This window comes from Culicoides brevitarsis, chromosome 3, assembly GCF_036172545.1.
Source record: "Culicoides brevitarsis isolate CSIRO-B50_1 chromosome 3, AGI_CSIRO_Cbre_v1, whole genome shotgun sequence".
Lineage (NCBI taxonomy): Eukaryota > Metazoa > Arthropoda > Insecta > Diptera > Ceratopogonidae > Culicoides > Culicoides brevitarsis.
In genome coordinates, this window is record NC_087087.1 from 246,297 (window position 1) to 261,404 (window position 15,108).

Below are 15,108 nucleotides of genomic sequence, written 5' to 3' on the forward strand. Positions count from 1 at the left end.
ATACAATTTATTATTATCAAATATGGTTCAATGGGCCATGTCAAAAACGGTGTAACGTGTCATTTTTATGTAATTTAGTAATGAATAACATTGTTAACGTTGAATTCAAACAATTTTGTCAAGTCATTTCTACTCGATCTTGCATAAGACTATATTTGGGTGAATTTGGGTCATCTGCAACTTTTACATAGTTAGCTTTTATATTGTAAAAATCTCTTTGAGATTTAAAAAAAAAAGACAATAAAAATTTAAAATTTAACTTTTTTTTTTTGCAATGATTTAATGTTGGGATTTTATTACATTACAGATGTTCAACTAAATATGCAGCATTTTAATCTTCGAGTGAAATTAGCGACACCCAAGCAAAACATCAAATTATACTGAAAAACAAAGTTCAAGAGCAAGGATCATTCGCTTGATAAATATTTGATAATTATATCGTCAACGTCAAATTATTGTTATTATTTCTACTATTATTTCAATTCAACAATAACAACAACATGACAACTATTGAAAATATCAAGGTAGACAGAAGGAAAAAACGTAAGTAAAGTGATCTAATTGTTACTTTTAAATTATATTCAACTCATGATTATCTTGACCTGTTCTGCTCATCATCGGATGTTAAGTTTAATTGACTTTGCACACGTTCAACTATTTACTTTGCTAAGAGATTATTTGTGTTCTTGTGATCTTCCCAATTTAACAAGTTTCCGAGAATCAAGTGACAAATATTTATGCTAATAGTGATTTTTATGAAAAACCAATATTTGTCGAAGAGACTTTTATTTTCTGATCGTGTAAAAGTGATAATCGCTTCAGTGATACTTCTCAAAGAAGAACTAATTCGCTCACACAGACTCCGTCAACATCCGTCCTTCGTTACTCGTTTTGAATTTCATTTCGTCATAAATCAAGATATTTTCTTCAATTCATAAAAAAAAAACTTTGAGTAAACTTACCATCCATAAATGCTGTGAATTTGTTTACTATTTGCAGTAGCAATGTTCAAGTATATCTTGAACAAGAGAGATGACACACAGTTTATAATAATTTTGTCAGTTGAACTTGAACTTTTTTTTTTTGAATATTATATTGTACAAAAAAAAACAGAAGAGCTGAGGAATTTAAATTTTCAAAATATTTTTTAAACGCGCTTATTTCAAAAAATCCTAAATTTTTGCTCGATGATGAATATTGAAAAATTTTTCATTTGCGATCCAAATTCATTCATGACCAACTTTAAGAGACATTTCAGACTTCAATATCACTCTTTAATTACTCCAACTTAAAATTTAACATGTCGTCTCTCACGTGTTATTTCGAAAAATTTGTTGTTATTATTTTATGAAGTGTTAGCGATGTGTTAGAAAAACCCACACACGCCTAATTCATTGTAGTTCATAACCTTTAATTGGTAGTTATTGTTGTTGCAACAAACACCTCAGCTCAGTCAGCAATAAAAACATCCAATTATAATATAATAATATTATGATAAGTACCATGTCTCATGCAAAATGATGGCAATTTAACGCATCTCACGTGCGCAATTCATTATTGCATTTGAGTAAAATCGTAATTAACGGGATACCTTTCCTGTTTATATCTATATAATTAACGATTGGGGGTCAATTATGCGCACACACTCTGCTATATTAGACATTTCGACACGTGTTTGCATCTTGCAATTTCAATATGTGAACTTTTATTTAAATCTTTTGTATTCCATTCATACCGGATTTGTTGCTCGTTTTCTTCATCAAAATGCCTAAAAAATACATCTATATATAATATATATCTAAATTTTGTTAAAATTTATTTTCTTATTTTACTAAAATCAATTCAATAAATAACTTCTTCTTTTTTAATTTGCTTTTTTATTCGTTTTAGCTTGTATTTTTTATCTGTTTTTTTCCAAAGAATTTGATTGATATAAGAAATTTTTAGAAGTTGCTAAACCTCTTTTGACTCTTTTATAATTTTTTTTTTTTTTGAAAGGTTTTTTTTATTTGTTGCTAATTCATAACATATGTTTGCAAAAAAAAACAAGTTTCGGTAACTTGAATGATAAAAAACCATCATAAAGTAATATTTTTCGTTTTTGAAATTATCAAAAAAAATTCATCCATTACTAAAATTAAAAAATTGAAAATTAGCTTACTTTATTATGTAATCACCAAATACAATAAATAATGAATAAACAATTGATAAGCCAAACATGACCTTGTACAAAAAATTAGTATGAATTATAAATAAACGTTTTGATAAGACATATGTATTTCATTGTTATATTGTCAAATAATCAATCGGGGCAAATAAACTTTCAATCTCACTTCAAATAACCTACTTTTTGGTGTCGCTTCTTTTGTTTACTGTTCGACATTCATTAATCATGAATCGATTCGCACGCACGCAACAACATTATTTCAAAATAAAATACCAAAAAAAAAAATTAAAAGAAGAAAATCCTTGCACAATATTTTATTATATTGACACTAAATAAATTGTGCTTATTTAATGTTGTGCGCGTTTGCTTGTCGTTGCCGGTATTTCCATAGATGTCGACTTTAAATTTGGAAACCCAAAACTTGATTTGCAAGACACGAAATCTTGAATGAATTCTAATGCTGCAAACTAGTTTGACCAGTTTTGTGTCTGTTTCATTATTGTAGAAAAGTAAAAGTGTTTCGAGTGTACTGTATGATGAGTCGATCAGGTGTGCAAACTCGTATGCAAGTTTAATAGAGCAGCTTTAACAGCTGATTTGTTGCGTATTAAAAATATTTCTTAATTTCTTGTCTCATTTCGTATTTTGAGGTGCAACAAGCATTGACAAGTGACTTTAAGCATTCATTAAATGCCATAAATAGCTTATCAACTTTTGCAACAAAATTTTTCCATTCAATTTTTCCATACACAAATGTTCAGAGATGAATCGATAAAAAAAATCGCGATCTCAATATATTTTTTTCTCTGCAAAAGTCACGTTGAATTAAAGGAATAATGTTTTTATAAATCAATTTATTTATCTAATTAACAACATTAACAATAAATATACACAATCGTTGAAACGCAAAACATTAAAAATCTTCATATTACTGTTCGCATTTTCCATCTGAGGGCAAAAAGCCTTTGACATTTGTTTAGTTGGTCTTTGCACATTTAAATTTCATGGAACAAACAAATAGCATTACTACTTGTTTTGACCCAGTTTCTTAAAACTGAAAATGAAATGGCAAAAATTATTACTATTATATTGCTATTATTCAATAAAAAAAAAAAAATGAACAACTTCTCTTTCACATGAAAAACTCGTTTTCAACGCTTTGACACAGTGTTGTTGTCATACTATTATGTTTATGTCTTTTTTTGTCATTCTACCAGACACCGGTAACCGTTGCAAAAAAATGGAAAAGTTTTGTATTTCCTTTAAGTTCTATTTCATCATATCATCGTTTAGTAGTCACATGTTGAACAGTGTTGTGTAGATATTTCACGTTTTTTTTTTCAAAATATTTTTTTATGAGATGAAATTATAAGCAGTAATTCTTGCAAAGGAGGGTTAAGAAATGCATGTTTGATTGATTGATTTATTTGGGTTAGTTCATTATCAAAATAGTTTTGTACTACATTACATTTTTTGCTCCGCGAATTTTTCGAACAAATTATCAACTTTAAATATTTTTCCATTGTTTATCTTGAATCCCTCTCTAACGACTCGTTATCGTGAATTACCTGCCTGCTTGACAGACATTTAACGTGTTAATCGTTTTTAAATCATAAGCATTGGCGTCATATATATTTGTTAAGCTTCATAGAATGGCGCGGTTTACACGAAGCAACGTGAAAACCCAAGAAGCTAATAAAACAATTTATGAATACTTTTTCAATGACTAACAACAATCTGATACTTGAATTTCTTTTGATAATGTTAATGTTGTTACGATAATATCGAATGTCCTTCAACAATTTGCATTACAAACAACTATAAGGGTCACAAATGACGTTAATATTGCTTATTTTTCCTTTTATTATGAAAAACTGTACGTTGATAAAATGCGCCTTGATATCAAACAAAACTTCCATGATGTCATTCAACCGGGTAAATTATTGCACATTTTTCTGAGCAAACACTGCAATAGTCGCACCATGGATAAACACGAATAAATTGTATTAAAAGAACGGAACAAGCAATAAATTTATAGTAGATACGTTTGTACGAAACGCAAATGAATGTTAAAATATTATGTAATGAATATGATCATTTAACGTTCAACACTTTAATTAGCAACTTTGCGAGTAGTTAGAATCCATTTCAATTTATATATTTTTTATAACATAGTTGTTGATTTTTTTTTTCGTTATCATACGTTTAACCATGTAAATATTTTTATGTTGAAATTTTCTAAGTAAACTAACGACTTACAGAAATATTTCAGGAAATTAAATTAAATAAAATTAATTTACAAGAGATTCTTGTAAAAATCAAGCGAGAAACTTTTATTTTCTGTATCGAAAAGTTGTAAATTGTCAAAACGATAATTGAATTTATTAATATTTGAACTGTTCGTTATATCGTTAACAAAAATCCAATTTCACAATTTATCAAACCAAAATCCGAATTCTGAGAGCATTTAGACTCTCAACATTAATTTATCTAATAATAATATAATACAATATATTATAATATAATATAATCTAAAAATCTAAATCTAATATAATTGACTATAAAACTTCCCTTTAAAACACACGTATTAAAGATAAAGAGCGTTTATCTCGTTTATATTTTTTGAAAAATTGTCATTGTATGTTATTAATTATCGTCTAATGTTAATTTAGTTTTTATGAAATTGACCTTAACACAAATATTGCCCGATTACAAGAAGTCATTTTTGAATTACCTCATGTAAAATACTTCAACTTTGTTGATTTTGTACTTTAAGGTAGAGCCCTTATTGTTGATTTCAAATAAATCACACAGCAAGAAGAAAGAAAGACGCACACTCTCGATTCATATACATATGTACATGTAAAATTAAATGAGATATTTCATCATATTCACATAATTCAATATTTACCCATCAATATCGCCCTTGTAATATGTGTTAAGTAATTATGAGTGAGTGAATAGTGTTTTATTTTTCATCGCAATTACTACATAAAATAAAAAAAGAAGAAATAAGAACCACGCCTCAGGTCAAGATACAAAAAGTGACCTAAGTAAATCACTTTCTGTCGGATTTCAGACAAACAGTTGGATTTTTTTTCAAAATCGACCTTGAACAAGGTTCTTGCAGTGCAATGTAGTAAACAATATGCAAGCACATGAACTCAGTTTGAGATGATTTCAAGTGTGCGTGAATATAAATAAAAGACGCAGGTACAACGACCTGAATTTACCTTTTCATATTCCCACGCGAGAAATTATCACGTGTCTAGGTCGTTCGTTGTTATTATTATATTGTTGATATTACATAAAAATATTGTGGTTTCTGTGCTTTAGTGTATATTTCTGTAAGAAAAAGTCAGACACAACAAATCATTCATTTATTATGTATTACACAGAGAACGACAAGGATGATCATTAAAGTTAAACACATGAAATCATATATGTATAAATGAAATTAAGAAAAATCATTCGAGTTTGTCTTTATTATGCATGCAAAAGCTAAAATAGATAAAAGTAGTTATATGTGAAAAAATGATGAAAAAAATTGTCAACCTACTTGATACATTTTTTTAATCTTAAAAACTTGAAATGCAAGAACACACGTAATAAAAGTGCGCGAAACTTGAATACAGGTCAATGCACAAATACGACAGCAATTTATTACGCTCGTATCTGTCTTCCCGTAATAAGTTGTTTATAGCTACAACGCAAAGTATGGCAAATATGGGTATTATCTTATTCATAACTTGTTTTCTTCCGGTTTAATCTTCTTGCAGGTTTCCTCAAATTTGGATTTTGCGGAATGATTTGTCTCATAATTGCCTTTGCCATCATTCATATCAACCCACTGCAAATGGTTGCGGATGACGTAAGTGTCAACAAAACTACAACACTTTGCCATTTATTAGAATTTGACCTCTAATATTATTGTTCTCTCACACGTTTTTGCAGATGCTTTCAATTCGGAATGGTTCCTACGCTTTTAATTTATTCAAGAAACCACCGCTCGACGTTTTCATAAGTGTGTATGTCTTTAATATAACGAACGGAGAACGCTTCTTGTCCGGAGACGATCCAAAATTAGCAATTGCAGAAGTCGGTCCATATGTTTATCGTGAAATTTTGACACACAGAAACCTTACTTTTAATCCAAATGGAACATTAACGTATGTTCCTCATCGAGAAGTCGTTTTCTTACCCGAAAAATCAATTGGAGATCCAAAAGATCACATTATTACAGCGCTAAATATTCCAATGTTAGGTATTTCGACACTTGCACATGATTTATCATTCTTTGCGGAATTAGCTGTTAGCACATTAGTGAAAACGACTTCATCAGATCCGTTATTGACATTGACTGCTCATGATTTTCTTTGGGGTTATGATGATACTTTAATCTCTCTTGCATCAACTGTTGTGCCTTCTGTTATTCCCTTTACGAAATTAGGACTGCTCGATAGAATGTTTGATGATGGCGTGAATGTTGTAACAATAAATTTGCCAGAAAGAGTGAAAAAACTTCGAGAAGTTGAGAGATTAGCGGAAGAAGCAAAGCAAATGAACAAAAGTAAGGCGACAACAACAGATAGAGTCCTTGATGAGATGTTCAATGCATTGGACAATGAATCAAATGAACGAATGGAAAACCAAAAAGAACAAAAGAAAGAGCAAGAAATGTATAGTCCTTTGATTCGTGATTATTCGATCGATATGTGGAATGGTTCTCCGGGTTTGCATCATTGGGGATGGACAAATGACAAATCAGAAGCATTAGAAAAGTAAAAAAAAAAAATAATTTTTTTTACAAAATTTATCAATTAATTTTTTTATATTTTATTCTTTTAGAAATACCGGATGTAATACTCTTCGTGGTAACTACGATGGTACTCTGTTCCCTCGTAACATTTCAAAGAATGAAGTTTTCAAATATTATCGCAAATGCTTCTGTCGAACACTTCCCATTGAATTTACTCATGAAGGAATGATGGATGGCGTTGAAGCTTATTGGTTCAAACTTGCAGATCATGCGTTCGAAAGTCGTTATGATGATCCTGAAACTGCTTGTTTTTGCAAAAAGAAACAGTGCATGAAAAAGGGACTTGGCAACATCACGCCATGTTATTGGAGTAAGAAGATTTTTTTTTGTTAAAGAAGAAAGTAATCTTACTTTTTTTTTCTTATTACAGATATTCCAATTGCTGTATCGTTGCCTCATTTTTACAATTCAGATCCATCTTTAATAGAAGGCGTAGATGGTCTCAACCCGCAAGAAGAGAAACATGGAAGCATAATAGCATTGCAACCTGTAAATAATTTGTACATATATCTGAAAATATATTTATTTTAGCCTTATTTTCTTTAGAAATTAGGAATACCGATGAAAGTTCGATCGCCAATTCAAATAAATCTTGTGATGGGTGATGCAAAATTCAACAGTCGTATTAAGAACTTCCGAAATACAGTGTTTCCTCTTATTTGGGCAGAAATTCGTGTTGATAGACTCTCTGATGAATTAATATTGTTGCTACAAATGCTGTTTGTTTATGTTCCTCCAATACAAGCAGGCAAATATTAACTGTCAATTCATTCAAACATATTGTATATAAAACATTTTTCTTATACACTCACACAGGGTTCGCATACTTACTTGCTTTGACGGGAGTTTCGTTATTTGCTATTGCATGTTTATCCATCTTGTGTGTGCCGCCAAAAACAACTCAAGAAAATTTGTACAGCATTAATAACAATTGCTCAAGTTTTGGTCCAAAGCGAGATATAAGGTAAAAAAGGAAACCGCAAATCAATTAATTTTATACATATATACATTTTTTTTTCTGTTTTTGTAAATTTACATTAGATACTCTGCAGTGCGAATTTTACCATTGATTGGAAGGGAAATGGAAAAATATTATGAAAAAGATGACGATAGATTAGTTTAAAAAGGCCATTATTATAGGTGTTTCTTGTCAAATTATAATAAAATGTAATAGTAAGAATGGGAAAATATTTACTTATCAGCTCAATTTTATACAAAAATTAGATTAAATAAAATAATACAAATGTGATATCTAGTCATTTAAGGTAACGTTTAATTTAGATTTACAATATTTTTAAAGATTAATAAAAAAAACATTTTTATGTTCCTTTGTTCAAAAGCGAAAATCATTTTTTTTTCTTGAAGTTAAAAAAATTCAGAAATCAGATACTCCAATACTTTAATTTTCAAATATATTTAAAATAAAAAAACGCGTTTGAATTTTTTAAAATTTGTAAGAAAAAATTTTTATGAAGGGAGTTGCAAACTTTAAAGATTCATAAGGATAACACTCATGAAAAACATTTTTAGATATGATTTATTAAATATATTCAAAACTAACAAAATATATGTAAATAACAACGGCACTTGAATCATTTTTCTTTTCATATTTTTCAATTTTTCTTAATTGAGTCTAAAATCCATTTTCGATAATATGAAATTTTAGTATACACATCTGGATATCCGGGAATGCTACAGCCTGAACCAAATGATGTTATTCCAACGAGAATCCACGGACTCTTTTTCGAAAGTCGACATTGAAGAGGACCTCCGCTATCTCCAACGCACGTTCCGCCTTCTTTATTCAAATTTCCGGCACATAAATGCCCTCGATGTAGTTTGAGAAAAGAACTATAAACATCGTCGCATCTAATTTTTGAAAAAAAAAAATTAAATTTGAATACGATCACAGTTTAAAAGTTGCTTACCGATCATTTGCATGTATAGGGACTTTCGTTTGCAACAAAACGTCAGTTAGATCGCCATTTGGTTTCTCGATACCCCAACCTGTAGCAATGCACTCATAGTATGCAACATCTTCTGTTGGCGAATAAATATCTGTGTTCCAAACGTTCGAAATGAGTCGTTTACTGCCAAAAAGATTTCCGGCAAATTTGTCATTTCGTCGTCGGGTAATTTTGCGAGATTCTCTTCTTGTGTTACTTTTACTGCTTAACAATGTTTGAACCATCTGTTTCGCCGTTTTTGGCAAAACTTTTCTTCTCATGCCACGTCCTTGTCGGAAATTACGTAAATTATTGTTGTCTCTGTCCAAATTGCTGTAATTCTTATCGAGATCATCATATGTTGGGTTTTTGTATGCTGCTGACGATGCATCAGCAAATGGTAAGCATATTTTAGCTACTTGTGAGCTAAATGATATTCTGGCAGGCTTTGACAATTTAAATAATGCTAAAATATTCTTTGAATTAATTAAGAATACAGGAGCAAAAGTTTCCATTTTCTCACCAAGATCATGTTTAAAATGATGATATTTCTCGTGCATCACAATTTTATCGACGGGAATTCGTTGCTCCAAACCGCTTTCCTCTGTGCGATTATATTCGCCAAGAACAACGGTCCATAATGCAGGTAAGGGCAAATTAAATAGATCACTGAAACATAAATTTTCATTGAATGAATTAAATCACGGAAAATCTTTCTTTTTAATAGACTTACTTATGTACACAATGCGCAGCCGATATAATCCACAATTCATCAATTAATACGCCTCCGCACCAATGCCCGATAAATCCAAACGATGGATGAAGCAATTCTAAGGACACTTGCCAAGGATATTGTCCTTCTACTGTCGGAGTTCCGTACATAATTTTTGGATTACGTGAATTATTATACCAAACGCCGCCGCCATCGAATGGATCATTGTACAAATAACGAGGTTGTCGCACAAACGATCGAACTCCGCAATCTGTAAGAAACCAAAAAAATATATTTATCATTACATAATGTTTTAATTATAAATTTGAATTAGACTTTTTTTATTTACTTTATGTAACACAGCTTCTTTCGTTCTCTGTTTAGTATGAGAGTCATCATTACATAAACTTATTTTTTTTTTTGTAATTAGGTACATTCATTGATACGGAATAAAACAATGCTTCATTTGAATTTGAATAACTGCTCGTTTTCATTCAATTCAAAAAAAAAATCAGAAAGCATGGAAAATTTACATTAAAAACAGATGATGGTAAGAGAAATGACATTGACATTCACACACTCTTGACTTGATTCTGTTGATTTCATGTCCAACTCAACGATTTTTCATGCAAATTTAAAGTGATTTATTTTGTTTTTGTACTTCTTATGCTCAATTCACTTTCGTTTTCTTTCACATTTACTTTTTTAAAGTCAATTTAACAGCTAACTTTTTTCCTGCATTTTGTTATTTGTCTATTTTGACAAATTAATCAAGGTGCAGATTTGTTAGCAACATTTATTTTTAGCTATTTCACTTTGACAACTACACAAATTGTAGATTTTTATCAACATTTGTAATTTTTGCTGCAATGGTATACGAGCAATTGAATTGTTGAAAAAATGAACGAAGCACGCGTTGAAAAAAATCTCATAATTGTTGTGTTATTTTATGTTTATGAGGTATTAAATGTTGAATGTTCAAAAAGGAGGAGCAATGATTAATTTTATTTGCAGTAAAAAACATGATTCGAAAATGTCTTTGTTATGAATTTAAGAAGAAAAAACTAAAATGACTTTTTGCATTTGATTATAAATGTATTTAAGGCGTTTTTGTAAACATCATCGAACATTAACCATTAAATTGTGCAAAAAAGCTTCCATTTAACCATCATTCATAACCACAAATCACATAGCCAATTACCAAAAGTAAGTATCAGCAAAAACAATTTCGAACAAAAACAAAATATAATGGAAAACCATTTAATTTGAATGCTTTAAGGCATAAAATATTTGCTTTTATCAATACTGACATATTCGCCTCGTAAATATTTGTGCAAGCATTTTACTCTATTCATTTCAACACAATGCACATAATTGATAGTGATTTTTTTTTTGTGTAAGAAAATTTTTTACACATGTTTAACATACTATTTACATTAAATATTACACTTTTGTAACAATCGCCTCACAAAATAATTGAATGTCTATTACGATTAAAGCACGAAGAAAGAAGCGAAGAAGAAACGAAAATATTCATGACATGGCATGGCTGGAATGTTAACCAACTACGAATCAAGTAATTTATATATTAGATAAGTGAGTCTCGATTATTGTCTTATTGTCTTCGGGCATTTTAGGAAATATTTTTTACTTTCTGTCGGTAATGTACACGAATGAGATAGTTTAGCAACAATTAATGGCAATAAAAGAGATACACTGACGAGATAACGGCGAAAAAAAAGTTTTATGGTAATCATATTATAGTATAATATAATAATAAAAGATCGTTACACTTCACTAATTTGACATTGAAAATGAAAGTGAAAATATTCATAAATTGTTGCCGCTTCTTGTGTAATACTACTGCTATATTGTCTCTTTCTATCAGTGTGGCATGAAATAAACAATGAAATGGGCTCTTTAAAAAGCATTCAAATATTGACTTAGTCATTTTTGTGGCGCACGGTAGAATTTGTAAATGATGTCGTGCTGAAAATTGAATTCATTAAAGTTAAAATATTAAGTTTATATCATCAGTAACTAACTTAACTTTGGTTGATTTTTCTTTTGTTTAAATTGACAAAAAACTTAAGGATAAGGCTTCTTATGAACTTTTCGAAGATTTGAGATTGATTTTCTTGAAATATCAACTAAAAAATTCATTTAAAAAAAAGTGTCAAAGAGCATGTGCAAACAAAGTAACTTTTTAATAACAAAAGTAAGAAAAGATAACAGCTGATTGAATGCAGTAATGAAATGCATAAAATTATACAATCTTTTTTTTTGTATTTTCTCTTTTGTGTTATTTCAATAGTACAACGAAGACAGACAACTCGTGTAAAAAGACACTTTATACAAACATAGTTACCATGTCCGTGTTTGCACAAAAATTTTTACACAAGTAAACATAAATTTATGCAGATTAGCACAGTGAAAAGTTAGTTTGAAACAAAAAATTAGTGATGATTCTCTGAGGAAGACTTCCTTTCGAAAAAAGTGCGGTTTATAAAAATCATTTTCCAAAAAATTTTTTTAAAGGGTATGAAATTTTTATATAAAAAAGACTCTCCCATAGTTATTATGATACTTATGGGCATTATAAAGTTTCAACTAACTTCTGGCTACACTTTAACAAAAAAATAAATCATTTTTCTCCTCTTAGTATTATTATAATTTCTGCCTTATTTTATTACTTTTCTTTCTCTTTCTTTTCATTTCTTTAGACAATCATACACTGAAGCTAATCTCGATTTGTATGCACAAAAAGGGCGCATAGCGCGACTCAAATTAAGACGTCAGACATTTTGATTGAATACATTCATCATGCATTAGTCTTGCAAGATGGTAGTACAGGTAAGAAATAAGAGAAAGAAATTTTTGGAATGTAAACGGTAGCAGCAATCGATTAAGCATGTGGTTTTGACTTCCGTTAATTTTGTGTGACAAATTGTTGAGAATTCTCTGTGAATAGAAGAACGTTGAAACGTGAAGAACAACAAAGTTGAGAAGTTGTCTTTTAACGCTAATAGAGATGTTTTTAGTTCGTGATTCTATATCCTTAACTGATGGCCTGTTTTGGTTCACGATTTGTTTTCTCTTTTGTTCCAGAGTACTTCATTTGAATAAATAGTAAAGTTTTATTTCAAAGATATTGTATGAAAGAGATTCAGGTTACTTCTCTTATTAAGGGCAACATGTAAAATTCATTGTTTAATCTCTTAAAGTTATTCTTAATTGAGCTTTAATTCTCGTATTCTAATACTAAATTCTTACCTGAATACAAATTTTCCATTTCAATAAACTCGAAAACAGCAACAGATAAAATTATCACATAAATTTTATATTCATTTTGCATATTGTGGCTCGTGTGTGATGTCGTAGATGTCTATTATGACTTTTGTCCTGTTCTATCCTGTTGCAGTTGCCGCACTTTGGTACAAAACTTTTTTTTTCGATGATTTTTTCACTGTTCACTGTTTTTTATTTGTTATATTTCCATATGTTCGAATTATTCATTTATTTACGTTCCAATTGTGTCGTTTTGTTATTGATGATGTCGAGAGATGGTTGAATTGAACAATGTTTGAATACTGTCCTTTTTTGTGTGTATTTTTAATATTTTTATTATATATCAATTTTTTGCTTGGCTCTTCTGTCGCGTGTTAGTTGGAATTATTTTTTGTTTGAATAACATTTATTTATTAAAAACATTGTTGCGATGAATTTTTTTATCTGTCACCAACACCAACAGGGCGAAAATTAAATTTTCAATTCAATTTTTTAGCTAAGCCTTTGTTCTTTTTTCTACAACTGAAACATCTGTCGTTATTCACAACCAACGTACATGAAGAAATTAATTAAAATAGTATTAATTTTTTTTCTCCTTCAGACTTATTAATTAGCTCTTTTTCAAAATTTTATTTTTAGATGAACACAATGCCTCGTTTGATATCATCACGAATGCAGACACCTACAATTTGTAACAAATGTGGATATGAAAAAATTTTTTATAAGTTTTAATCTTCTTTATGTATGTACACTTCTTTGGTCTTTATAGCAACATGCTTTTAAAATAACAAAAAACAAAATCGCTTGCACATTTAATATTTTTGTTAATGGAGGCTTTGCTTCCGATACGTTTGATGTGCAACGAGAGACTGAATTAAAATTAAGTACTTTACCTCATAATCAATGAAAATATTTTGCTGTTGCTATTTTTTGTTAGTTTGTATATAAATACAACGTTTGTTGGAATATATTGTCTGTAGACACTTAATTCCTGTTCATTATTACAAAGCCATTCGTTTTGTATGCGAGAGTAGTATGTTGCTAACAAATGTTAAACAAAGCCTACAACATACAAAACAACACTTTTTTTCCTTTCTTTCACTTGTCTTGTCGAAAAAAATATAGCTTGATACAAATTGAATTATTTTATTGTGAAAAAATGCTCTAAATGGATGCTCTGATGAAATGACAAAAGGAGTAATGAGTTTGTTATTTAGATTTTATAACATTTTATTGCTATGAGGCTATTAAAAACTTTTGTGCTTACTGTGAGTCTGATTTGATGACAAAAAAAAGTAATGCAGTTGGAATGAAAAATTATACCTATAATAATAGTTTTGTTGTTGATGATGATGATGACGACGAATAAAAGTTGAATATCTTCAAGTGTTAAATAAAGTGTTAATGCAGCAAATCAAATATATAATGAGAAAATTATTGAATAGACGTTTGCATAAGAATTCTATAGAATAATGTTTCTAAGTTCATACAAATCTGTGCCATACAAACATTTTTAAAATAAAATATATGCTTATATAGAATATAAATTCTTACGAGAAAAAACTTTACATTAAATAATTAATAAACTTTTTCATTAACACTTTTGAGTTTTCTCGACAATAGACATTTAGATTATTTTTTTTATCGTTTACCTCTAAATTTGTTTTTAAAAAAATTTATGCAATCAACATAAAGTCATTGGAATACACATAATTACAAACTTGCATAAATAATGAAGAAAATTTCAACAATCATTTTTTCTTTTTCAAATCTCCTCGTTTTGTTGAGTAGCTGCTACTATATCGCAAGACCATTAATATTATATACATTGAAAAATAAAAATAGAATGGTGAGAGAATGACTCAACATATTAAATTATATCAAAACATCACAATGTTATCCTACAAAAAAATAATAAAAATAACAAATCATCTTTTATTTCTTCGGTAAATTTTTTGCTACCCGATATAGACATTGTCTCGATGTTGTTAACACTTGTTGTTGCTCATGTTTAAAAGAAGCAATGAAGAATAAAGACGATTTAATTTCATTTTAATAAAAATTCTCATAGAAGCCCAAAAAAATACAATTTATTATACATGAAAGCTTATCGTGGAAACGATAGTTAATGTTCACAAAAGAGTCAGACGAACAACTTTCAATTTCATTATTGCTA

General features: G+C 29.2%; 2 protein-coding genes across 2 annotated transcripts; one reads left to right on the forward strand and one right to left on the reverse strand.

Moving 5' to 3' along the window:
• Positions 1-367: 367 nt before the first annotated feature.
• On the forward strand, positions 368-8,251 carry LOC134835081 (scavenger receptor class B member 1). Its single transcript, XM_063849937.1, has 8 exons — positions 368-543; positions 5,947-6,038; positions 6,122-6,948; positions 7,016-7,296; positions 7,357-7,475; positions 7,533-7,734; positions 7,803-7,950; positions 8,028-8,251. Exons 1-8 carry the CDS (start codon positions 501-503, stop codon positions 8,107-8,109), a joined length of 1,794 nt encoding a protein of 597 aa, XP_063706007.1. The 5' UTR covers positions 368-500; the 3' UTR covers positions 8,110-8,251.
• A 304-nt stretch (positions 8,252-8,555) lies between these two features.
• LOC134833450 (uncharacterized) lies at positions 8,556-12,936 on the reverse strand. The gene is made up of 5 exons (XM_063847766.1): positions 12,918-12,936; positions 9,666-9,915; positions 9,456-9,601; positions 8,915-9,398; positions 8,556-8,855 (listed from the first exon to the last, which is right to left on the reverse strand). Exons 1-5 carry the CDS (start codon positions 12,934-12,936, stop codon positions 8,600-8,602), a joined length of 1,155 nt encoding a protein of 384 aa, XP_063703836.1. The 3' UTR covers positions 8,556-8,599.
• Between the last annotated feature and the right edge of the window lie 2,172 nt (positions 12,937-15,108).